This window comes from Camelus bactrianus, chromosome 12, assembly GCF_048773025.1.
Source record: "Camelus bactrianus isolate YW-2024 breed Bactrian camel chromosome 12, ASM4877302v1, whole genome shotgun sequence".
NCBI classification, from domain to species: domain Eukaryota; kingdom Metazoa; phylum Chordata; class Mammalia; order Artiodactyla; family Camelidae; genus Camelus; species Camelus bactrianus.
The window spans coordinates 21,977,344-22,003,078 of NC_133550.1; the positions used below are offsets into that span (position 1 = coordinate 21,977,344).

Consider the following 25,735-nt stretch of genomic DNA (forward strand, 5'->3'; position numbering starts at 1 on the left):
AAAAAGTCTATTTCTATATATAAATATCTACATTTTATGGCTTCTAAATCACGCTCCTGGGTTCTATAAATGTTGTACCATTCAACACTCAGAACTGTTTTGAAGATTAAGAAGTTTATACATAAAACTCCTCACTTAACAGTAAGCAGGCACTAGTTAAATGTGTAATTACAATAAACTATCATTTAAAGTAAGTCATCCCCTCTATAAATGTACCTTATTTTATCACTTGGAGCCACATAAATGTGTTAAAAAAAAGAGAGAGACTAATTAGAAAAGGAAAAAAAAGGCAAACCCCCAAATCAACAATAAAGTAAAACAAACCCAACTATATATTCAGTTAATGGCATAACCCCAGGGAAAATTCTTTTAGGTATCTCAAATCCCTAATGGCAATATATGCCTGGGAGGCACCCTAAAAAAATACTTTTTTTAAAAAGTCATCCCTTTTCCCATCCCTGCATTAGTCCTATATCAAGTCTATCACTTGTTTGTTCTTCTAGGTAAACTATAAAATAATCTTATCAAGTTGAAAAAAAATTTTAATTGAGATTTTGATTAGAAACATAAAGGTTATAAATTAACCTGGAAAAAAATGACATTTGATAATAATTAAGTCTGTGCTGCCCATTCTGACTATGGTAGGCTTCTTCATTTTTTCCACCTTAAGTTATTTCAGATTAATCACAACTAAGCTGTAACCTAGGCCAAATAACAACCATAAAGATAACACCCATCTAAGTGGATTGTAGGATTTACTTACTATATAAGTAAAAAGCAAATAATACATAAACAAATATTTATGTCCTTTGATGCCACATAATGAATCCATAAGAGATCTACCACACACCATCACTATGAGCCCAATCTCTTGGTGCTCAGAATGGGCCTATGCAAATGTTTAAGGCTGACAGCTTTTTGACCTTCCCCAAACCCTCCCTTGGGTCTCTACAGAGGATTCTGAGGAGAGTGAGGAGAGTGAGCGTATATCCATTTCAATAAACACTGAGCTCCTACTATGTGCCAGGTACTAAACACAGTGCTGGGAATACAATAGTACATAAAACAGTAAGTCCCTTGAGAAAAGAAAAGGACTGGCTCAAAATTCCCAATTCCCAGAGCAACAGAGACAAGTGGTAGATGAGCAGACCAGAAACCACCTACCTGCCCCTGAGCTGCCCCTACTTTAGAATTTTGCACATCCAATTTGCAAACATTTTTAGGAATGCAGCAAAATAGTAGGAGCAGGTGTTCAAAAACTTGTTAACTGGTGGTCTGAGCTTTATCAAACCTCAAATTTTCTTCACAAATTAAATTCAACATAAATCCTTCCTTTTAGAAATTTAAACAAGAAATCTAAAACACAGATTTTCTACATAAATAAAACGTTAGCTTTTATTTTCCCACTTTTGACTTTTAAAAGATAAGCTTGATCTATCTAAATTTCAACCAGCTTTGGTATTATATCAAATTCACTTAGACAGTAGGTTCTGAATTATTCTACACATAAAAACAGCTTACACTGGGGTGGCTTCGAGGAGGCACTCTTTCTCTTGGAAGTCTTTCATAGTCATATCGTCCCTCAGACCACATTTCATCTCTTCTGTACGCCACTGAAGAATAAAAAAAGAAACCAAAGAATTATGGGTTTTCTGTATTAGGAAACAATAATGAAGATAAGGAAGAAGTACATGATTAGTTTCCAACACAAATATTTTCCAGAGATACTTCAAGGAGAAAAAATGTAAGTGACTTTAAAAAAAAATGATTAAGGCAATTCTTCTTCTAAACAATTCTGAAACTAAAAAAAAAAGAAAGAAAGAAAAGGAAGAAAAGAAACGAAAGCGCCATCTTCCTTCTATTTCCAAGGCTGTTTACAGTTTCGAAAACCTTGTTCCCATCAGTTGTGGGAAGATCCAGAAGACCACAAATTTTTCATTCTCATAGAGTAAAAATTGGAAAAGATTCATTTTAATGAGTAATGTAAAAGGCTGATCAGCAAAGCTCCTCATGGATGGTTTCTGCAACAGTAGTTTCAGCTTCTCTATATCCTTAGAGCTTAGTGTCTCTCCGTATGTTCAATGAAGTGGTTTTAGCTTGAACAGCAAAGCTCCTCATGGATGGTTTCTGCAACAGTAGTTTCAGCTTCTCTATATCCTTAGAGCTTAGTGTCTCTCCGTATGTTCAATGAAGTGGTTTTAGCTTGAAAAAAGTACTAAAAAACAATCTTGTAAAAACAAGACAACTCAACAACCCTGACACAAACCACTCTTGATTTTGTTCTTAATGCTATAAATTTACTATAATGCAAAGACACCTTCATAAAATTTGACATTAAAATATAAGTTCTGTCAGCATTTTTGACTTTTGGGATGCAGAGAGAGGCTTCCTGCTTTGACGGAGAGCTGACACATTCTGGGTAGAGGGCTCATGCAGTGCGTTACAGAGTCCTGATGGAAAAGTATCTGTGAACAGGCAGACAAGGCAAACGAGAGATGAGAAGAGAGTGCAGGAAGCAGCCTAATGCTCATTTACATGAAATGATGATATAGTAGGTGAGGGGTTGGCAAACGTTTCTGTAAAGGACCACATAAATATTTTTGGCCTTGCAGCTCACAGGTGTCTGCCACAACTACTCAGTTCTGCTATTACTTATAGACACAAATACATATATAAAAGCAGCCATAGGCAATATATATAAATGCATGAGTGTGGCTATGTTCCAAAAATTTTATTTATAAAAACAGGCAAGCAATCCACAGGCAGTAGCTTGACAAGCCCTGGAATAGATGACAAATGGTGAACAGGGCAGAACCAGCCTAGGACGAAGTAATCATGGAGCAGGTTAGAGGTACAAACTATCCCAGGTATAGGAGGATCATGAGCAAAAAGTGAAAATGGGACAGGTACCGAGTCAGGGCCTTATAGTACACTGAAATTAAGAAAACAAGTCCAGATGCACAGTCCACACGTCTCTGAAGAAGAAAAATATTTCAAACACACAGGTCAAGAGACTTTTAGTGATTCTTTCTGATGTAATACTCAGCAGGAAGAAAAAGTAATGGACAGCCCATTTTGGCAGTACAGAATTGTAGTAGTTTAGGTTAGTTTAGGCCAAGGGAAAAATAAAGGCTGGAAGATGAGAGCAATATTTTTAACACTATCATAGTACAATCAACCTTAATTTTCTCTGAAGAAAAAAAAAAAAAAGCCTGTAACATTTTCTAATACAAACAAACCAAATCAAATAAACAAACTAACCAAAGACCCCTAGGGAAATCTTAATTTAAGTTACAAATTTACTTTTAACATAAGGCATAAAGCAACCTGAATTCTAACTCTACAATCAGACATCATTAGCAATGTTATTTCAAAGTAACCAGTCCTTTGATGGACGCTTAAAAGGAAAAAAAAAATTGTCAACATTACTTCTCCTCACCCACCTTTATTGAATCCAGGCTTCAGTAAAAAGGTTTTACTATAAAGACAGCGTTAGATTTTATCTTACTTAAGATACAGGACAGAGAAATAGTAACAGCAACAAACTGAAATCAAATCACAGGAAAAAAATCAACAATCCAAAATAAAAATGGACGAATGATATGAAGACAGTTCACAAAAAAGTAAATACAATGGTTCAATCTTTTGAAAAGATGTTCAACCGTTTTCAAAATAAAGAAAATGAAAACTAAAACTATAATGGAGTACTAATTTTCACCCAAAGCTCTGCAAAATTCAAAATGTTTTGACAAGAGTAAGAAAAGCAACATTCTCATACATTAATGAAGGAAGTATCATTTGGAATAGACTGGGAACAAACTAACAGTATCTCTTAAAAATGTTAAATGCACACACGCTTTGATCTGGCAGTGCTACTTCTACGTATACTTACACAGGTGCACAGCAAAGATAGAAAGCAACCTAAAATGTCCCTCTGGAGGATACGGAAGAGATAGTGTTGCACATTCACGTAAAGGAATACTTGCAAACCATTTCAAAGAAAAGTTATGCCTATATAACAATACAGAAAGACTGCCAAGGTACACCACTAAGTAAAAAAAAAAAAAAAAGAGTAAAGGGCAGGTTAATATGTAGAGCATGCTGACACATTTGGAAAATAAAAAGGCAGGGTATGAATATATATATATACATTAAGCACAGACTACTTCTGAGAGTATAACCAAGCTTGCCTCCGGGGAAAATGGGGTGGCTGGAGTACAGGAGGGTAAATATTTTCACAACATGTTTTATACATTCTTGTATCTAGTATAAAGATAAGTAACTGTTTTTAAAGATCCTGAAAATCATTCAGTAAGTGTAACATAGCAAATGATGGCAAAATTATGAATATAAATTAATGAACTAAAGGAGAACATAAGTAAAAATAAGATGTAGTAGTTAATGAGAAAGAAAAATAAACTACAAGAGTTTTAAAGAAATACTATATAGCTTCTTAATTGGATATAACACTACGATATTGAAATTTACTGGCTTCCCACAAAAAAAAAAAAGTGATAATAATTACTATACTACTTACTTGAGTCCTGTCAGGAATCAAATTTAAAGTTTTCAACAATCTCCTTTGGGGAGGGGAAGGGCAGATACAGACCTAAGGATTTGTGTCTCTATTTACCAATGGAGAAAAGTAATTAAACCTGCATTATGTATATAAATAAAACTCTCGAAATAAAAAAATCACACACCTTAATAACCAAAACTTCCTGCAAACACACTTTTGAAAATAGAAGACAATATTTTGACGACCAGAGTCTACTCAAGCTTCATAAGAACAAAATTATGTCAAGAGACTTCTAGACGTAATTTTGCCAGTTGAGAACTGGACGGGGCATCTCTCTTATCCTTTCTCTGAAAGGACTGCACTAGACATTTAAGGTCATTATTACCTAGAATATCAAGACCACTAGCTTTAAAATATCTCACATATTGAAAGAAAATCTGGCATCCTTAGTCTGGCAATCCCTATAGTTTTATATTGGCAATAAGTGGTCCCATGTTCAGAAGTAATTCCAGTATCAAGACAATAATCATCAACTCATCAAAGAACACTAAACGTATTAGGTATTATGTTTGATGGAGAACTTTAAATGACTTTCCCTTAAAGTATATGAAGTGCATTGAGCAGGCTTAAGTAAAATGGGGGGGGGGGGGTAGCATGTGCAATTCATGACGGAAACTGCAAATTTTTGAAATATTCCTACCTTTTAAAAAAGTGAATCTAAATCTACTCAAGCCTGTAGCTCCACCTACCACTTTACATGAAATTCAAAAAACAGAGGAGTGGCTCACCTAGAAAGATTAGACTCACCTAACTGCCATACAGAGACTTTGGGAAATGCCTCACTAGTTGAATGCAGAAATAAGACTGTATTGATAGTCTTAAACTTATAGGTCACTCCTGATCTAGTTGTCTTTTTCTGCCTGGCAGTTTGGAAGACAAATAACCAAAATTTTATTGTGATTACCTCACAGTATTTCTACTTTAATTAATCAATCTGCAACTTATAGAAGCTAAAAAAAAAGCAGCCAAGAAAGTAAAAGTATATAAGTGATGTAAACCCAGCAACTGGAAACAAAATAGCTAGAACAAGGCAAAAAAACAGAAATATAATCATATAGAAATTCAGAATTGCATTGTCTAGAATATAGATCATCAAGAGACAAGAGGCCAATTAAATTCACTTGTGGAAGAGTTAAATCTGAACAAATTAATCAAAGAGTTAAAATCCAGAAATGTAGAAAAAATCAAATTTATCTGATGGAAAGTTATTTTTTAATATGTATGTTGTTTCAGTTTGGGAAAATGAAAAGCATTGGATGGTAGTGATGGTTGCACAGCAGTGTGAATGTACTTCATACCACTGAACTGTACACTTAACAGTTAAAGTGGTAAATTTTATGTATATTTTACCACAATTTTTAAAAATGTTTTTTAAATGTAAATTTTTCTGGCATCAAACTCCTAACTGAATTTGTTGAATGTAACAATCAGTTCTGTAGGGCATCAATTTGTATTTTGAACTTAATTTCTGCTAGAGACAAACAGTATCCATGAACCAGCGACACATTACACTACTGTTACCACAACTTCAATTCCTACAGTCAATCATACGACAATTCTGCATATACCTGGTGATGCCCCAATGAAGTATTCACCTTACCAGGAGCTATGGAAATCACAATTTCAAGTAAAAATGTTTAGTAAATAGAGTAAACAAATTCTCTTTACCTTAAAAAGTTAACAGTGTTTTTAAAAAATCTTAATTTAAAATTTTAATTACTGTACACTTAGGAATAATTTTAGAAAAGGAAATTACTTCCCTTTAAAAATAATAAAATTGCTGAAGTATCTATTTTACAACAATTAAACACAAACACTAGGCTATAAAATAATCTTTAATCAATTATTTCATTTTTTAAGTTATCTCTTACTGGTGAGTATACTAAAATACTAATATCTTAACAGAATCTGCAGGTATTTAGTTTTTAAATGTACTCTTACCATACTTATACTGCTTTTACAAAACAGCAATATCAGAATATAATGCTTTATTATTATCTAAATTACTATGTATTTTCAGAATAAGAATATAAAAATAGCAGAACACAATATAATGGTGAAATTAAACAAAGCTTGGTGTAGCAAATAATTAGCACCCACTATAGAAAACACCCCCCCCCCCAAATTAAACAGCACTGGTGAGGTCCATGCCAAATTATTAAACTTCTTTTACACTTAAGAAATCTATATAATTGGGGAAGGCAGGAATATAAACAGAAGATTCCATATGCAATATTGTACTGTTAGCAAAACAGAAGACACAGTTTGATGATTACGTACAAAAGACAGAAATCAGGCTGTAAAGAAGATGGGCTTTAAGCTGGATCTTCCATAAAAATCAGAAAAGAGAAAAGGTAGTAGAGGAGATGACAAGTGTGCAGTAGGGTAACAAGGGAAGAATATGCTAATAATCTTGAATTCAAATGATTTTTTTTTTTTTGGTAATTTTCAAAGGATTTTAAAGTAACTGGTGAGTAGAGCAACCTTCTGATTAGCCACACGTTTATGACATTACCCAGATGTAGGATGTTGACCCATCCTGCAACTAGAAGCCTATCAGCTAAATTTAAATAAAGGTGCTCTGACTCCCAGTGAAGTGATCATGTTACTTATCCTGTCATCACTTCACTAATCTCCCATTAGCGGAGTATCAGAAATACTCCAGGAAAGTTCTCTGATCCAATAGCATATGAAAATTGAAGAATACAACTGAAAACTACAAGGCCTCTCTACATGACAATTAGACAAAGAAAAGAATTAGAATTCAGTGTGGAGAATGCAAGCTTCATTTAGAGGCTTACTAATAACTGGTTCTAGATTATAAAGATCTCATTATCCTATGTCATAGTCAACAGAGTATGTTTAATACACTATTGTGGTATATTCATGTCTAGATGCTATTTTTTTCCATAGCACTAATCATCTAAGATACTGCATAACATCGATGCATATTATTGGTCCGTTGCTACTAGGACAACAAACTGTAGGAAAGCAGGTCTCCACTCATTGATTAATATTAAGCACCTAGAACAATGTGCACGATGTATGTGCTTATGGAGTAAATCTATTAATGCTGGTAATATGCTCCTTCTAGATAAATGATTCCATCTTGACTCCTTTCAAGAGGATCTCTCATAGCACCTCCAACTCAATATGCCAAAACAGTTCTATAGACCTCTCAGAAACCTGCCTGATCTCCTGTCTTCCCCATTTTGGTCAATGACACCATCAGGTACCCAAAGGCCCACATCAGAAACCTGAGTCACACAAGACCTAAACTTTACATATCTAAATAAGTTATTTCTATCACCTCAATACATAAAGCACATGTATCTACACTTCCCTATCCCTGCTACCAATGTCTTTGTTCATGGGTTTTTTGTACATCTACTTTTTTATTGAAGTACAGTCAGTTTACAATGTTGCATCAATTTCTGGTGTACAGCACAATGCTTCAGTCATACATGAACATACATATATTCATATTTATATTCTTTTTCGCCATAAGTTACTATGAGATATTGAATATAGTATAAACAAATAGTTGTTTATCTATTTTATATATATTAATTAGTATCTGTAAATCTCAAACCCCCAATTTATCCCTTCCCACCCTCTTCCTACCTTGGTAATCATAAGTTTGTCTTCTATGTCTGTGAGTCTGTTTTTGTTTTTGTTTTTTTTTAAGATGCCACATATAAGTGATATCATATGGTACTTTTCTTTCTCTTTCTGGCTTACTTCACTTAGAATGCCAATCTCCAGGTCCATCCATGTTGCTGCAAATGGCATTATTTTATTCTGTTTTATGGGTGAGTAGTGTTCCACTGTATAAATACACCACAGCTTCTTTATCCAGTCATCTGTCGGTGGACATTTAGTTGCCTCCATGTCTTGGCTATTGTAAATACTGCTGCTAGGAACACTGAGGTGCATGTACCTTTTTGAATTAAGGTTCCCTCTGGATATATGCCCAGCAGTGGGATTACTGGATCATATATGGTAAGTCAATTGTTCATAAGCTCTTAGTCGAGCCTTTGGACTCCCCAACAGTAGAACACTGGTCTCCCTGCTTCTGATGTCATCCCTTCCACCCTGCAAACTGTAGCTACAGTATTCATTCTGATAAGACACCTGATTTAAAAATCTCTCAGTGGTTCCCCATATCCTAAAGAATGACGTCTCAAGCCTAAACTTGAAAAAAAGCTCATTTGTGACCTTGCTTCTACCTTGCCAGCTTCACCTCCTTCAATCCCCCGACCCTCTCCAGAACCTCTAGACAGATCAAACTACTTGTTCTGCAGGTGTGCCACTATTTCTCCCCACCATATCTTGGCAAGCTTTTCTCCTGCCTAGAATATCTTTCTTCTACTTATCTGCCTTCACCCCGTACTCTTCCTTCAGGATTCAGCTCAAATGTAAGCTTTTTCTATATTCTCCACAAAGAATAAAGTGTTCCTTCTTTGAACCTCTTAAAGCACCCTGCTATAATAGTACTATATAATATCACATTGAATTTACTTTCCTTCTTCTCCTCCCTCCCAAAATGAACAGGCAATGACTGTGTACCTCTTTTATTTCTGTTGCTTAGCAGAGTAAAGGTACTTATTAAATATTGGCCAAATAAACATATTATTCATATAACCACTATATGAGCCATTCTGGGGAATGTAAGTATTAGTTTAGTTATTCAGGAAGCTTTCAATGAGCACTATTAGATTATGGCTCCTGTCACACATCTCACGATACTAATGCCACTTCATTTTTGAGCAAAAGGTACCAATGAGAATCCTTTAGGTCTAGCACGTCAAGGGGTGATTCTCAATCCTGTCTACGCATTAAACTCATCTAAAGAGCTTTTAAAAATTACTGGTTGAGTCAAGATGGCAGAGTAGAAACTCACAGCTCACCATCTCCAACAAGTACACCAAGAATCACATCTACAAACCCACTGAATCGCACAAAACACCTACTGAACTCTGGCAGAATGTCTCTCACTTCAAAATACAGGAGGATTCTCACAAAATTCAGTAAACAACAAGATTATATTGTATAGCACAGGGAACTATATTCAATACCTTGTAGTAACTTATGGTGAAAAAGAGTACGAAAATAAATAATTGCATGTTCCTATATGGCTGAAACATTATGCTGTACGCCAGAAATTGATACAACATTGTAAACTGACTATACTTCAATTTAAAAAAAAATACTAATGTCTAGGCCCTGTCCTCTGAAACCCCTACAAAAATTGCCTGGGACACTTTTCTAAGTCTTAAACTTTCTCATCTTAGGATAAGATCCATTTATGTTAAAGCAAGGTAAATGTATACAAGAAGTTTTTAAGGATTGACTTGAACCTAAAAATTACACAATACATAATTCCTCCTTGAAAATGTTTAAAATTCCAGACATCTAAAACAAATTGAATTTTAGAATATAATTAAAGTCTGTGAAAAAAGAATTAACATTGATACCAATTGAAATGGTCAAAATAAAGCAAAGAATCCACAGGAATTAATCACTGTTCAGTGCTCAAGGAAAGATTAATACAGGAAATGGTAGTTACGAAAGCCAAGGACATTTAACCAGAATCTTGAGAGATGGCTTAAATGTGAATGAACAATAGTAAATGGGAGAATCTAAGAAAACTGAAAGGAATTGGGCAAGACAAAACGTGCAGAGAAAGAGCAGAAGATTTGCATTGCAAAGGAATGGGAAATAAGCCTGCATAGGTATTCATTTCATTCAAGCTTTCATTTCCTCCCCTGAAGTAGTTACTAATCATCCCATTCCAGATAAAACATCGAGACTCTGAAAAGCTCACATCCCAGAGCCCTGTGAAGCCTAGAATGAGCCTCAGGCCTGCATGACTTTAAAGCTTAAGCCCTTTGCATCATATCACACTGCTTCACAGAGCAAAAAGGCAAGGACAGAGAGAACAAATTCAAGGGCATTAAGTGACACAACAATGCAAAACACTAGAGGAGAAGCTCCTTGTAGGCTTTTAAACCTAGAAATAAGGTGAGAGAAAAAAGTCATTCCAGAAGATTAACCTGGAAGTATACAAAGTAGATTAAAGGTGAAAAAAGCTAGAGGAAAGGAGATCACTGATTGCTTCATAATAAACAATAAAACAGTACTGTTAAGGTACTGCATTCTCTACTAGTTTCACAACTTACTTTTCACCGCTTTAAAGAAACCTCTTTTATAAGCCCCTCTGTACTGTATTAAATAGTAATAGATTCTTGATTGTTCATCATAAGTGATCAAGTAATGGAAAGTTCACAAATAGGCAAAAATACCGGATGTTTGCCTGTGTATAAAATTTTCAAATCTAAGTCTCATTTTACATCTGCATGGAGGTTAGAGTCTTGTTTGGTCAGCCTCCTTCCAGTCTTTTGCCCTCCATTTCACTCTTAGAAAAGGATATTCAATTAGCTTTGCTAAAATCTCATTCATATCTGGTTTCCCCGATCAAGAATCCAAATAGTTTCTTATTAATTAACTGTAACAAATCCAAATTTCTCTGATCTTCATATGCCCTGTTCTACCATCTCTTCTAACCTCCTGTTCTCTCCAAAGGGATCATTCCTGCTGTGAAGGAAAAGCCGGGCTGGTCTAACAAGATAACTCACAAGTCTAGGAATGTGAAGGAGAAGCTGGGCTGGACTCACAAATCTAAGTATCAGAATACTGATCTGAGTTCTGCTGGACTAACTTGTAAATCTAAGTTAATTAGTGTTGGTTTGCTGTTCATGTTTTTTTTGCTAGCCAGCTGGATTTTCAAAGATACATATCTGGCTTTGGAATGTTGGTTTGCTGCCTCCCCGCCTCCACTTTTGTGATAATGATGCTGCTAAAGCTGTTCCATGCCTATTGGCCGAATACCCCAAGCTTGTACTTTACCCTATAAAACCTCAAGCGCATGTCTTGGGGGTGCTCAGAGCTTCAGAGCAGAAGCCCCTCTGAGCCCGCCAGCGTAATACATCTGAGTACTTCAACCCTCCAAGTGGTGCTTGTTTCTTGGCTGGCCTGTCGTTTCCGTAACACTGCCAGCTTCCTGTGTCAAAGTAACAAACACTATCTTGGAGCTGTCTGACTTATTTCCCAAACCAAGACCTCTTTCCATTCTTTCACTCAACTTCCAACTATCCATCGAGGCCCAGTTCAAAATCTATCATTCTCCACAAAGCCCAATTCTGAACCCAACAACACCTATAACAGATCCCAAACTAGTGACTCAGAAACCACATGCGACTCATGTTTGGCCCAGGTGTCTTCTTTTTAGTAAAACTTTATTCCATTGACCACACTTAAAAACTGGGAGGTAGCACTTTAAGAAACTGTATTTCTAACTTTCCCTGAAAAAAACTGGATGCTCTGGCAACACTGGGATCATACTGTCACGCAGCCACAATCAACTGTAGCTGAGTAGCAGCTGACACCCTTTGCAAGATTTTTACAGTTTAAAGTCAGGAGATGACACATCTACTGCCTAATTTCTGAGACTGTACCTGCAGCAACTGCAATGACTCAAGAAATACTTGACTGCCTGTTAGGTCCTGGAGTTACAAAAGTAAACGAGACAAATACAGTCACTCTCTCCCCCATCAACAGCCTAGCTTGGTAGCAAAGACAGAGAGAAGCAGTCAGGACACATCTGATAAATGCTACTATGAGGGCAGTAGAGGGCACTTAGCACATGGCAAGGATTCCTAATTCTGTCCATGGGAAGTCAGGGAACACCCTTCAGAGAAAGGGACTCAACTGAGAGCTCTTCAGCGGGTGTAGGAATTATCCATTAAAAAAGTAGGGTAGGAGTCCAGGAAACCAAAGGCCGCAGAAAGAAAAAAGAACTTTTGCAAAGACTCTGAGGGAAGAGAAAAGTATTGAGAAACTGAAATCAGTCCAATACAGCTAGAGCCGTCACTCAACCTTAAACGCAGATGCCGGAGAAAAGACTCAACTGAAAGGGCTGAAGGGAAAAAAAACAAGTGTCAGCTGGGGTGAGGAGATGAAAGAAAATTTCCATAAAGAGGCTGAATATGTAAGAGTTTATTAAGCGGAGAAGAAAGGTTTCAGAGGACACGGTGGTTGTGTTGAAGGGTGAAATGCTGAAGAAAAGGAGGGAGAAGCAGTGAAAGCCTAAATCGAGGGAGAGGGAAGCACACAGCACCACAGGGGTAAGGGTGTAGCGCAGAGACCAAAGGGGCTTACATCGGGCGGTAACCAAGGATAACAGGGATGTGAATGTGAAGCACGGTAGTTTTGGCTGGCCACCCGTCTGCCAACAGAATGAGTCCCAACGGTCCTCTGGTGGACGCGGAGGCATTCCAACCTCTCAAAACTCCATTGCGCCCTGGCGGGGCTGCACTTCCGTCTCTCTAGAAGACAACGGCTTCAGGCCGGATTGATTGTGCAGGGTCCGGGAGAGGCTCTGAGTTCCAGGCTGCTGGCACGCAGGCTCCCAGACAGTGGTGAGAGGCCTGGTCTGTGTGTGCCGGTGGGTGGAAGTTAAGTATAAACTACCTGGCATTATTTTCTGATTCTTCTGAAGGAATGATGGCCCTGCACACAGTCAACTTAAAGAAAAATCAGCGTGTGCCCATTATAGCTTTATAGGCAGAAAAAAGGTGCCAAGAAGTTTAATAGTTGTCCATACCAGTATTCAAGATGAGTCATTCTGTGAATCCGAGTGTCCCCAAGTTGACCTTGTCTCCCCGAAGAGACTGAACTATCCTCCGGAAAAAAGGCCTGTTTTACACTTTTTTTGGTAGCTTCCGAAGTGCCTAATCCCGAACTGAGCACGTCGAATACATTCAGTAAAATGACCGACTTCCTAACAGATCTCGGGTCACTGAAGTCACCTAGTTCAGTCCTCTTTTTGCACATTACGGCGCTAAAGAGAAGTGAACCTATACCACAGCCTCAACACTTTCCTTTATTCCAAACTCCACTGCGTCTCTCCACCCTCAACCGCAGAGGCAGAACCGGTGCAAGATTCAAATGCAGCGGGAGACGCCAAGTCCCGCCGCGGAAACGCCCGTCCGCCCCGCTCCCCGCTTCCCAGTGTAGCGGCCCGCGCGCCCGCCCCCGTCCCCGTCTCCGTCTCGGAAAGGTAATATGCGCTCACCGACTCTGGGCCGCCGGGAGACCCCGTAAGTGTAGTCGTCCGCTCGTCGCCGCGCTCCCAGCAGGCACTTCCGGCGCGCGTAAAGACGTCAGCAGCAGCGCCCGCCCCTAGCCCCGCCTCCGGGGCTCGGGTCGGAGGAGAGCTGGGAAGAAGAGGCAGTGCTGCTACCTTCTCGTCCACGGCGCCTGACCCCTCCCGGGACCCGTGATGCCGAGGCAGCTGCGAGGGGCGTCGAACAGTCGGGCTTGAGCCCCAGGTGAGCTGAGGGCTCGCGCTCTTCTGGTCTCCCTGGCCCGCCCCACCTGAAGGTAAACGCCTCTTCAGTTGCGGCCTTTCTCTCTGCGGGCCCCTTCCCAGACCCAGCTGCCGGAACCATTTGTCTCTCTCCCACTACCCTTTTTAAATTACAGGACATTAATACCTTTGCCTGCCCTCGCCGTTCACTCCAGAACGGCTAATGTGTGAAGTTTCACGTGGAAGCTTTTAAAAAGCGACCTGTGATGCTGAGTTCCTGAAGTTGTCTAAATCCCCCCAAACATCCCCAAGCATCAAGCAGTTTTCCCGTTATATCGCGAATTGGCACGACTTACAACCAGTATTTTGCCATTCGTGATCTTAAAGACACACCACACATTCTTTAAATCGAAAATTTGAACTTGGTTGAGTCTGATACAATTTTCACAGATAATTTGCTGACTTTGTTAAATACGGTATGAAAATGAATTACAGATTATATTTGTACGCTTGAAAATACTTACATAGGTCAGTACTCTTCCGGGCCTGAAAATTTCATATAATAAAAGGTATCATTTCATAATTTAGCAGTAATGTGAAAAATTCGTGATTTGAAAGAACTTTATTTACATCATCAAAATGTGAAGCTAAAATTTCTTCCTGACACCACTCCAGAGAAAAATATTAAGGCTACCGAAAAGGTCCCCAACCAAATTAGTGAAAATCAATGGCTAAGGTTCTTTCTGAGTGCCCAGGCTTTTTCACAGGTGGGTAGGCATATTGGAAAGCACTTTCTTGCAGTTAAGCTGAAAGGGAGGCTGAGAGTAGCCTCAAAGTTTTTCCTTCATCTGTTTTGAAACTCACCTCTTGACACCATACTCCAGCACTGAAAGGGTTAGTGTAAAGAATCTACTTGAAAAGAAGACCAGAAAACTTTTAAGTGGCATCTGGAGAAAGGGAATTCCTTAATTCAGGCAACTGGAGTCATTGTTCTTAAGTATAAAGAAGTTAGGAAGGTTTATAAATCTGACGTTGCCTACACTATTGGTTTTACTTGGAATGAAGAATATCTGGTTTAAATTGCTTCTGAGTTTGTTTGTTTGTTTTTCTCAGAAATGAGTGGTGGATTGGCCCCAAGTAAAAGCACAGTGTATGTATCCAACTTGCCCTTTTCCCTGACCAACAATGACTTATACCGGGTAAGTTTTTGTATTAGTACGGTTATCTGCGGGCTTCTTTATTTGAGATACAGATGTAGCTTAAGCAAACAGATCTCTTAGGCAAAATTTTAAATATGTACATTACAGTGGATTTAAATCATTAATACCAAAGACTTCTATTGTAAACATAAGTAAGTGGAAAAAATTAGACAACTTCTAATTTCCAAAGAGAATTTGCAGTGCTTTATAGAGAATAAGGAGTTTTTAATAAATACAGAAGACACAACTAGCATAATGAAGTTGATCTTTCTGCTTGCTTACTTTGCTTTTGAAACTGGTAGTGGGGTGGAGGTTTTGGAGGAAAGGGCCGATGGAAGCAAAACAGGTCCCTTTCTTATTCCTCAGATTCTTAAAGCATATCTTACTTTATGTATGTGGCGAAAACTTAACAGTTCAATAAGTTTGTTTTCAATTCACGATAGGGGTGATGGGAGGAGAAAAAAAAAAATCCCTTCCAACATCTTCCACCTCTTTACAGAGAACAAGATTTCCAGCTGCTCCTGTCCTGCAGATGGGTGGTTGGAAGGAATGACATGAATCCTTTCTTTGAAGTGTGCCCTCTTCTCTCTGCTACTTTGGGTAGATGTTAAGTAGAGAGATTCTACATAGGTGATACATCACACTTGATTAATTAAGATAGCTTGAGCCTCAAAGAACAGAGAAGAAAATGAACTTTAGCTTCCGTCTTTATACCAAAATAGAGACATTTCTGTATTTACTGAACACTTACTGTATGCTGAGCACTCTTACAGGTACCAGGAACACATCAGTGAACAAAAAGATGAAAATCCCTTTTGGCACTCACAGTGTAGCAAGCTAGAGAAGCAATTTGAGATATTAAAAAGTCAAATGATATTATTTGTTAGATAGTAGGTTAATGCTAAGATGATAGGTGCTAAGGAGACAAAAATAAAGTAGGAAAGGAGGGTTATTAAATGTTAGGTTGGGAATAGGGGTGAAATTTTACTTTGAGAGGTGACTTTTGATTAAAGAGCTGAAGGAGGTAAAAGGCAGCTGTGCAGATGTGTTGGGGGACAAGCGTTTCAGTCAGCCAGTAAATCAGGTGGAGAGAAGAGGAGGGGCAGTCAGAGGTAAGCCTATTGAGGGGTGTCTTACAGGGCTTGCATAGATAATGGTAAGGACTCTGAGTAAAATGAGAAACCATTAGAAAATGTTCTATAGAAAACTATCTTTATTGGTCTTCAGAATTCAGTATTACTGACACTGCGATTCAGTTATACTATGTTCCAGCATTACACAACTTCATCATAGAACTCAAAAATTTATTATTATTGATTGCATATATTAATGTATCCTGAAAGACTTTTCTACAAAGCATTATGTAATAAATAGGAACTTTTAGTATATAGGTGCTGGCTGAGACGGTAGAAGTAGATGAGAGTGCTTGGAGAGAAGATGTAGATGAAAAAGAGAAGAAAGGGCCACCTGCATATCAGGGTGGGCAGAAGAAAGAGACTGAGGGGAATGAATTTTTCATTATAGAAGCTTTTTGTTTTATAAACAGTCTAAGTAAGGATCTGTCTTCTGACGCAGTGATTGCTTGATGGGGTGTGGGGTGGGCGAGGAACAGTAATATTCCACAACATTGATATTGGAAGCACGAAGTTTCCCCGGAGCTGTGGTGGGTTGATAGTTGCCATGGATACAGGACAGGGACACAGCAGCAGTCTACCACCCATGAAGAGTGGTTTTCCCCTCAGCTTGCACTCTTTTGTCAGAAACTTAGGAACTGAGGCAGGTATTTGTGATACCAATAACAAAATAAAAGAATATTATTCTAGTCACTAAAAAAAGTGTATTTTCTAGGGCCTGCCTTCTAGACTAGAGGCTAAAAATTTTCATGAACTACAACAAAGAATGTGGTCATCATATATAAAACGTGAAAATTTAATTTTTTTTATGATTTTAAGTTAAATTGTAAATTATTATGTGGTCTTTTGTTTCAGATATTTTCCAAGTATGGCAAAGTTGTAAAGTAAGTATTTATATCAAATTTTAAAACTTCGTTTAAAAGTTTATCTGAATTTACTTCTCCATTATTTTGTAAATGGAAGTAGATTTACTTTTTTTTAATAAAACATTTGAAATAACAAGAAAATAAAAATACTACTGTTAACATTTCATGGGTATTTCAGTTATTTTTTAAATATATAAACATGGATAGATAATTTTTTTAAAAGACTCAATTCTGTACATGCAATTTTGTTGTCTTTTTAATGTGACATTATATCATAAATGTCTTTCCATGTACTGTAAGGATACATCCTTGTATTTAATGATTTCATGGTATTCTTTTATATATCTTTTATATATATATATGTAATTTATTTAAACAATGTAATTTTGTACCATATTACTAAGAACTAAAACTGATTTGATTATCCAACGTAAGATATAAATTAAAGGCTCTGATTAAATTTTACTTTGGTTACTAGAAGGTGTATTATCAAGTATACTACAAATTATCATTTGTCAAACAAATGGAATGTAAAAACAGATACAGTTGACTCTTGAACAATACAGGGTTAATCCGAGCATAAAGTAAACGCAAAATACTGTTATTCTAACTATCTTATAACGGATATATGCCCTGGCATAAATTTAAAATCTACTTAAAATCCCAAGAATTTATAGCATATTTATCTTGACTAGTTGCTTTTTCTTATAGCTCTTGTTAAACAGTTGAAGTTCATCTGCATCCTAAGGTTAACTTCATTTAAACTTACTTCTATATTAAAAAATCATCAAAATGCCCTGTCTTTACCATGTTTGTTGCAAATAGTGATTCTCCAACTCTACACTCCCTGTGCATTAACTGGTCATCCCTTAGCATTCTGCTGTAAGCAATAGCCCTCCTTTCTCCTCCACTTATTTATTTATCATCAGTATGGACTTACGAATTCCTTTTTTCCTGTGGTTTATAATTCATTACTGTATTTAATTATTTTGGTACCGAGATTGTCCTCGATTTGGCCAGTGGGCACTCCCTTCAGCTGGCTTCTCTGTTTATGTGCCATGCCCCATCACTTCTCTTTTTTTTTTTTAAGTACTTCCTTTCTGACATAACAAGATGTTCCCAGTTCATCCTGTACTTACCCTATCCCCGGCTTGGAATCAGCTATTTCTCCAAAGAGCCCTGTTGAATATTGTTTTTTCAGACTGTATTTACTGACTTACGATGAGCAAGGTATATGTAAGGGATTAGGAGAAAAAGCGGGCTCTGTGATCTTATCACTGTCCCTGTCACTTAGGTACCTTGTGGTATGGCTAAGAAGCTCAGAACTGGAGATTCTTTAAAAGAATGTTAAGAATATAGTTAGATTTTAAAACCTATGGAAAAAATAATTTGAGTAAATCACTTTTTGTGTAGGAGAGAATACTCAGTTTCGTTTTTTTCGTGCAGAATGGAGGGAGTTAGTAGAAAAGAGGAATTAGGCTTGCCCTTCAGGAGCCCGTTGTCTCTGTACTCTCTTACTTCATCCTTCAACCTGCGATGAATGTTTGATTTATCAGATACTCCTAGTCATAGCTGTGTTCACTTGTAGTAAACCAGTATCACACTTTCATTTCCATTCTTCTTGATATGCCATGACTTTGAGGAGATAGCTGTTTGTGAAATGTCAAATGTATTGTCTCTTACTTACTCTGTAAATTTCTTAACCTTTTTGAACACTTGAGTTTTCCAAGAATTTATTCATGTTTTATTTTTTGCTGCCTCATTATTTTTAATTGGCTGTTTGTTTATGCTTTAAGGGTTACAATAATGAAAGACAAAGATACCAGGAAGAGTAAAGGGGTTGCATTTATTTTATTTTTGGATAAAGACTCTGCACAAAACTGTACCAAGGCAATAAACAACAAACAGGTAAGCCATTCATTCCTGACAAGGTTTTTAACCAAAAGCCTTGGTGCTCATCCAGGCTAAAAATGTGGGGATGCAGTGGATGGTCAAGCCTGATGGATATTAGTGGGTCCTGAGGGTATTTTTAACTTCTAGAAAAGAAAATAGGTCAAAACTGTACTGGTAGAAGAGAAGGAATAACAAGACAGAATTTGTCACACCTAAGTAGGCAGTTGCTAAAATAATCTAAAAAATAAAATGGAATTGAAGGTTTTAAGAAATGGGATCCAATAACCGCAATTTAGGTGTCAATGAAATACATCCTTCTGCATTTACGTTTTTCTCTGGCCTAGTTATTTGGTAGAGTGATAAAAGCAAGCATTGCTATCGACAATGGAAGAGCAGCTGAGTTCATCCGAAGGCGGAACTACTTTGATAAGTCGAAGTGTTACGAATGTGGCGTGAGTATGCCTAAAACAGTGTAATTTCCCATTGTTTACCTGAAGGCATTTCCCACATCAGTGTTTTATTTGGGCCCTCCAAAACTTCTGGTTGGCTAAAATTGGGTTATGAAGGTTGTTTTACTTTGAGACTCTAAGCTCACATAAGTAAACTCAACTGAAATGGAGTATGTAAAGATAACTTGAGTTGGGTAAACAGAGTGGTATTTTCTCCAGTTTCTAAATCTTTGAAAATTGTTAGATTAGGTAGTGTTAAGACTAGTTACTTATATTATTGTCTGAAACATTTTAGTGACCCATAAATTTTTGTGTTTCTATAATATTTTGCCAATGATTAAGCATCACAGTTCACTTAAAACATTATCACATGACCTATCTTCTTTGGATATTGTTTTGAAAGGTTTTTTTTTCCCCATTAGTACTGCTAATAGTTAAGTAACTGAACTATACCCAGATTTTCTTATTTGGTTCTCATCATCTGTTGTTACCCATTTAAACTTTAGGTAATTAAGGGTAATGTACAGCCACAAAATAATTTTGCATGAGACCCATAATGGTATCAAAAGAATTTCAGTCTGGGTCTCGTTGTCTATTTCAAATATATATATATACATATACATATATATACACACATACATACATATACACTCTCTCTCTCAAAGCAGGATCCAGAGGTTAATGGGGAGCTTTTTACTGAAGAGAGGATTATTGAGAGATACTGCCCTGGCTACAAAATCATGTGGAAGATAGAAGGAAATGGATTGGGGTCCTCTTCCCCTCAAAATTATATAGATACACAGATAGATGGGCGGGTGGGTGGATAGGTGGATGGATGGGTGGATGGCAAGAGAGAGCAAGCAAGGCCCTGGGTACATTCTGTCAACTTTTGTGATTGTGACATCTAAGTTAATGTTTCAGAAACTGTGTTCCAGAGTCCTGAGTTTTGTTTGAAAAGAAAAATAAGGAAGGGAGGCAGGAGGAGCTGTTATGATCAGATAGATACGTATGTTACCTACATATTGACACTAAATATTACGTTATCTGAGAACTCCTGGAATAATCTGTTCATCTGTCTTTTTTTGTTAATGGAGCCATAGATTTGTTATATTATACTTTGCACATTATATTTCTTAAATTTTCCCCTCAGAAAAATCTGCTTACATTTATTTTAGCCTGGTTTTTCCCAAATCTACTTCACTACTAAACCTCCCATTTTTTGTGTGTGGGATGTGTTGACAGCTTTTTGTATACCATTATTCCAAAAACAGTCTGGAAAATGCTTCTCTAAGTACATTCTCTCAGCATTTCATTAACAATGACAGGTCTTGGGTTCAGCCATGGTCCCCAGGTAAACAAAGTACATGCATTTCATTAACAATGACACGTCTTGGGTTCAGCCATGTCCCCAGGTAAACAAAGTACACAGTTGATTTGATGCTTTGTGAAGTATACTTGAAACGCATGATTATTTTTCTCTTCTATTGTTCTAATCCTGGCTCAGTCTCTCCCCACACCCTCATTCTCACATATTACTTCTTAAAGTTATTTTAGTAAGCCGATATACAGATTCATTGTCTTGTTTTACAACTCAGTGTTATGGCTCAGTATAATATTATGGCTAATCCAGCACTGTCAAATATGAATGTATGCAAGCCACAAGTGTAATTTAAAATTTTCTAATAGCCACATTAAAAAAAGAAGCAGAGTAAAAAAAAAAAAATTAATGTTTTATTTAGTATAAAATTTTATCATTTGAATTATATAATTAATATTTTTTTAATTGCAATATTTTACATTCTTTTCTCATACTGTCTTCACAATCCAGTGTGTATTTTAGTGCATATCACTTTAGACTGGTTCTCAGTAACCACAAGAGAATTACAGCCAGTGGCTACCATCAGTGGACAGTGCAGATAGAGTCTAGATATGAAAGAGGCAAAAGGAAATGAATAGGAAAATTGAAGATTTTTAATTTTTTATTTTTTTAAGAAGGGCTTTTTAAAAATCATTTTTAAAATAAATTTTTTTTATTATTATTATTTATTTAATAGAGGTACTGGGGATTGAACCCAGGACCTCATGCATGTGCTTTACCACTGAGCTATTCACCCCCCAATTTTTCATTTGTTTCAGAACAGAATGTTAAACAACATCATGGAGGTTAGGAATAGTTTTTTCTCTATTTTATCATAATAACTTAAAATTTTTACACTTAACATAGATGGTCCATTTAAATTTTGAATTGTTTTATATCCTGAATCTTGAGATATCATAATCTCTTCTAAATATTGAAGTAATAGGTTTTAATTTCTTTGTGTATATTCCCAATGTGGCAGCATTCTTTTTTAAGTTCTAAAACATTTTAGTCTTAAGGTACCACCAAGTTTCTGTTAATAACACAACAACACAGTATTTCTTTCTTTCCATGTTAATGGCAAACAAAAGGAAAGTGGACACTTAAGTTATGCCTGTCCTAAAAATATGCTTGGAGAACGGGAGCCTCCAAAGAAGAAAGAGAAAAAGAAAAAAAAGAAAGTTCCTGAACCAGAAGCAGAAATGTATGTACATCCACTTCACTAAATACATTATTGTGTTGCCTCTGTCTTTTTACTGTTGACCGAGTGCATTCTGACTTTTTTTTTTTTTTTTTTTTTAATAATTTAGTGAAGAAGTTGAAGAAAGTGAAGATGAAGGGGAAGATCCCGCTCTTGACAGTCTCAGTCAGGCCATAGCTTTCCAGGTACTAGATAGTTCTTCTAAAAGGCACCGGGCCGCAGCTACCTTGCATCAGCAGTTCTACATTCCTGTCTTACTTTGTTAGTTGTCTTCTCATGGCAACCTCTGTCTTTCCACTCCACCCCCTAAACTTCAAGAGATAGGCTCTTTCTTTAAGACCTTTAGAGCAGTATGATGGAAGGGTTCCCATTGGTTCTTTCTAGATTTTAAGGGCCCCACAACACTTTTAATATCATAATCTGTTTTCATTGTAGAATTGACAGACTATTTGATTAAAGTGAATTTAGCCCAATGGAAAAGATTTTACTAAATCACAGATACTATTTTAAAAGAAGCTTCATTTCAAAACAAAACAGAAAACATATTTTTGACCATTGCAGGTCCTAATACAAGTATATGAAACATTTTTTGAAGAAGGGCGTATAACTTCCTAATTTCATATAACCAGTTATTTTGTTTTAATGTAGCTGAAAAATTGTAAGTGCGTACATCAATTTATTTTTCCTTTTAGTTATCTAATGTTGAATTTTATGTAACATTCCCACGTCCAGCAGGGATGGCAAGTAGGCTTTATTTCATGTGCCTGTTAATTAGTAGAAATTGCCTGGAATAATTCTGAGTAACATGCTAAGACTGGGGCAAAACTTGGGAGTCGGAGAGTGGCACCCTGGTGGAGCAGAATTGTCTGCGTGGGCTAGGAGGTGGAGAGTGCCAGCACTTGTGCTGTGCTTTTGCCATGTTTTGAACTAGTGCACCATGCATCATATTAAACAGATTCCTGACTGTGTTTTGTTTTGTTTTCTGAATCATGTTACAGCAAGCCAAAATTGAAGAAGAACAAAACAAGTGGAAACCCAGTTCCGGGGGTCCATCAACATCAGATGATTCAAGACGCCCAAGGATAAAGAAAAGCACATACTTCAGTGATGAGGAGGAACTTAGTGATTAAAATTGTATTTATTATGTAAATATCATTAAAATTTTTTTCAAATCTTGCAGTACCAAATTCAGTTGGGAGTAAAGATTACTTTTAGAACTTGAACATAAGAACACTTAGTACCAAATAGTTTTTTACTTTAAAATAGTTCATAGGAAATTGAAAAGTAATTTTAAGGTATCATGTTTCTATCTTGCATCAAGATTTGCTAATAACCATTAATCTTGAAAATAGTTCATTTGAGTATAAAAGAAAACAATACTATCATAATAATGCTATTGTCATCTCAAGAAAAAAGATAGATTTTTAAAAGATTTGTTTGAGAAGTTCATTATGAAAGTTTATTCCTGTCTGATTGGTTTACACGAGGACTTCAGAAATAAACTTCACCTTTAAAACAAAAACTTCATAAAGACTGTGAAAAAGTTAAATGATTTATTATTATTAAAGATTAATAAAACTTTCTCAAGAGAACTTTATTTTTAAATATTGGTGTTTTTGCCATCTTATTTCTTTTAGCTTTATCCCAATCTGGATACATTGTAATTACCCACAAAATATAAAGTGAAGTAGCTCTCAGAGGCTTATAACCAAACAGCAGTAATTTGTCCTGCCTTTGGCACCAAGTTCCATTCCCCAGAAGCAGCCAGCTGCTTTAGCTGTTTCTCTTCACGTGTATATATATGTATTGCTAAATAAAATACATAGATTTCTTCCAATTAATACATAAAAGGATAAAGGAGGATATTTCAATCTCATTTACTTCCCCCCCACCCTCCTCCCTCTTCCCAATATGGCTATGTTAAAATTTTTGGTTAAATCCATATTTATTGTTTATATTTTCACCCATTGAAATACTGTTCACTTCAGAACCAATGACTGTGCTATGATTATATTTTCCCTAGGGTTAATAATTGCCTCATTTTTTTCATGTATTATTTTTCTTTGTATTTACGACTGTATCTCCCCATACGTTCTGCAGATGGTTACACGAGAATATGATTATGGAGCCTTTTATTTCCTGCTTTCTATATTTCTATACCAGTGAGTGCTTTTGAAAAGAAAACTTACTAGTTTCTTAATTACTAAAAGCAATAAAAATATCTCTACTTTGAAACCACAAAGGCAATGAAAGTGTTAACCCCTCACCATGAAAAAAATCTAGATCTCAAGTGAGGAAACCAGACAAAATGACTGAATGCTGGACTATTCTGTTTCACCCATTAATTCATCAAATTTAAAATGAGGGAAAAATTGGGGGAAAAAATATGGCACAAAATATAGGAAAAGGTTCACATGAATACCTTAAAATACAGAATAGAAAATGAGCTAGTGGCCTAAGCAATATAGAGAAAATGAAAAATATTCTTTACCAGTTATTAAAGAATAACTTAAAACCAGTAGAACCTTATTTTTACCTAATTAAAATTAGTAGTAATGAAGATGACTTAAGAATACTTGTATTATAAACTTGCTAATTTCTGAAGGGTAATTTAACAAGTATCAAATAATAATTATGTTCTATTGTTTGAACCAGAAATAACATTCTCTTTTACCATAGAGTTCTAGTCAGAAATACAGGTATTTATGTACGAAGGTATATACTGTTACTTAAAATTCAAAACAATAAAAAATAAAGCATGATACATAAAAAATGACTGTTAGGAAGCATTAAAATGTTTCAGAGAATTCCTAATGGTTTGAAAAACATTCAGTATTTAATGGTAAATGCAAAATCCCTGCTACATATGGATACACAGGCATATGGATGGCAAAAGTCAACCACTGAGGTAGTAGCGGCCCAACAGTTGAGACTAGTGTCTTTTGACACTGGTTCCTGTGGCCATGTTGCCATTCAGAGCTGATGGCCTTGGGCACTGACTTAATCTGAGTTACTGAAAAATATAAAGGTCAAAAGGTGTGAAGAACACAGAAGGACAAATACTGTATAATTCTTATATGAGGTACCAGAATAGGCCAGTTCACAGAGACAGACAGAACGGAGGTCACCAGGAACCAGGAGAAGGGGGACAGAGTGTTGGTGTTTAATGCGTGGAGGTTTTGTTGAAGATGATGACAAAGGTTTGGGTATGGATAGTGGTGATTGCTACACATCACTGTGAATGTACTTAATGCCACTGAGTTGTATGCTTAAAAATGGTTGAAATAGTAACTTCTATGTATATTTTACCACACAAATGTACAAGCGTAACTGGTTAAAATTTTGTGTAAAGAGCAGTCAGGCCACCAGGACCCTCCCTACCACCCCCCAATCATGCTGCACCATGATACCTGCAGTCTCCTTTTCCCGCCAATGTCCAGAATACATCGGATAGGCTCATTTCACCTCAGGCAGGGGGCCGCGGGTGGGGACGCATAGTCCTTCCCAGGAGAAAAGACACACAGACACTGGAAATTTGGGACCTCTTAACAAGTCGGTTCAACAATAAAATCCCTCAAGTCGATGCCCAAGGTGGTGATGGTGGTGGTGATAGATGCTTCTGATCAGCTTTTAAGGGCTTCACCTTCGAATATGAACACAGACCACCATCAACAAGCATTTGAGGAAA

At 36.6% G+C, this 25,735-nt stretch overlaps 2 protein-coding genes and 1 long non-coding RNA gene across 17 annotated transcripts in view; 1 reads left to right on the forward strand and 2 right to left on the reverse strand.

Moving 5' to 3' along the window:
• Positions 1-13,828, reverse strand: part of PPHLN1 (periphilin 1) — a 119,353-nt gene extending 105,525 nt beyond the window's left edge. For 4 of the 8 annotated variants that reach the window (XM_074375014.1, XM_074375013.1, XM_074375011.1 and 1 more), the window contains exons 1-2: positions 12,800-13,183; positions 1,522-1,613 (exon numbers count right to left, since the gene is read on the reverse strand). In XM_074375014.1, coding sequence (XP_074231115.1) covers positions 1,522-1,613; positions 12,800-12,914 — 207 coding nt within the window. In that variant the 5' untranslated portion in view covers positions 12,915-13,183. Of the gene's footprint in view, positions 1-1,521; positions 1,614-12,799; positions 13,184-13,244; positions 13,625-13,715 lie in introns of those variants that run through there. The other 4 variants (XM_010970547.3, XM_010970546.3, XM_074375015.1 and 1 more) reach the window with 2 other exon arrangements.
• Positions 13,829-13,832: 4 nt separating this feature from the next.
• On the forward strand, positions 13,833-23,652 carry ZCRB1 (zinc finger CCHC-type and RNA binding motif containing 1). Of its 3 annotated transcripts, none has more exons than XM_010970541.3 (8): positions 13,833-13,971; positions 15,063-15,148; positions 17,137-17,165; positions 18,944-19,055; positions 19,385-19,492; positions 21,938-22,050; positions 22,157-22,232; positions 23,046-23,652. In XM_010970541.3, exons 2-8 carry the CDS (start codon positions 15,065-15,067, stop codon positions 23,175-23,177), a joined length of 654 nt encoding a protein of 217 aa, XP_010968843.1. In that variant the 5' UTR covers positions 13,833-13,971; positions 15,063-15,064; the 3' UTR covers positions 23,178-23,652. The 3 variants fall into 3 exon arrangements, with proteins under 3 accessions (XP_010968843.1, XP_010968842.1, XP_074231117.1); XM_010970540.3 differs by having other exon boundaries at positions 13,845-14,023; XM_074375016.1 differs by lacking the exon at positions 13,833-13,971 and adding an exon at positions 17,859-17,895 and having other exon boundaries at positions 15,089-15,148.
• The window catches only part of LOC105081377 (uncharacterized), a 38,659-nt gene continuing 36,510 nt past the window's right edge, over positions 23,587-25,735 (reverse strand). For all 6 annotated transcript variants that reach the window (XR_012510635.1, XR_006720260.2, XR_836434.3 and 3 more), the window contains one exon: positions 23,587-25,690. This is a non-coding gene — a long non-coding RNA (uncharacterized LOC105081377). The remainder of the gene's footprint in view (positions 25,691-25,735) is intronic.

Bases quoted from the DNA above. Each gene is read 5' to 3' on its own strand.
- ZCRB1 (XM_010970541.3), top strand. From the start codon at position 15,065: ATGAGTGGTGGATTGGCCCCAAGTAAAAGCACAGTGTATGTATCCAAC. The intron at 17,166-18,943 runs GTAAGTATTTAT...TTATGCTTTAAG, and splicing joins AAGTATGGCAAAGTTGTAAA to GGTTACAATAATGAAAGACA. The intron at 19,493-21,937 runs GTGAGTATGCCT...GGCAAACAAAAG, and splicing joins CGAAGTGTTACGAATGTGGC to GAAAGTGGACACTTAAGTTA.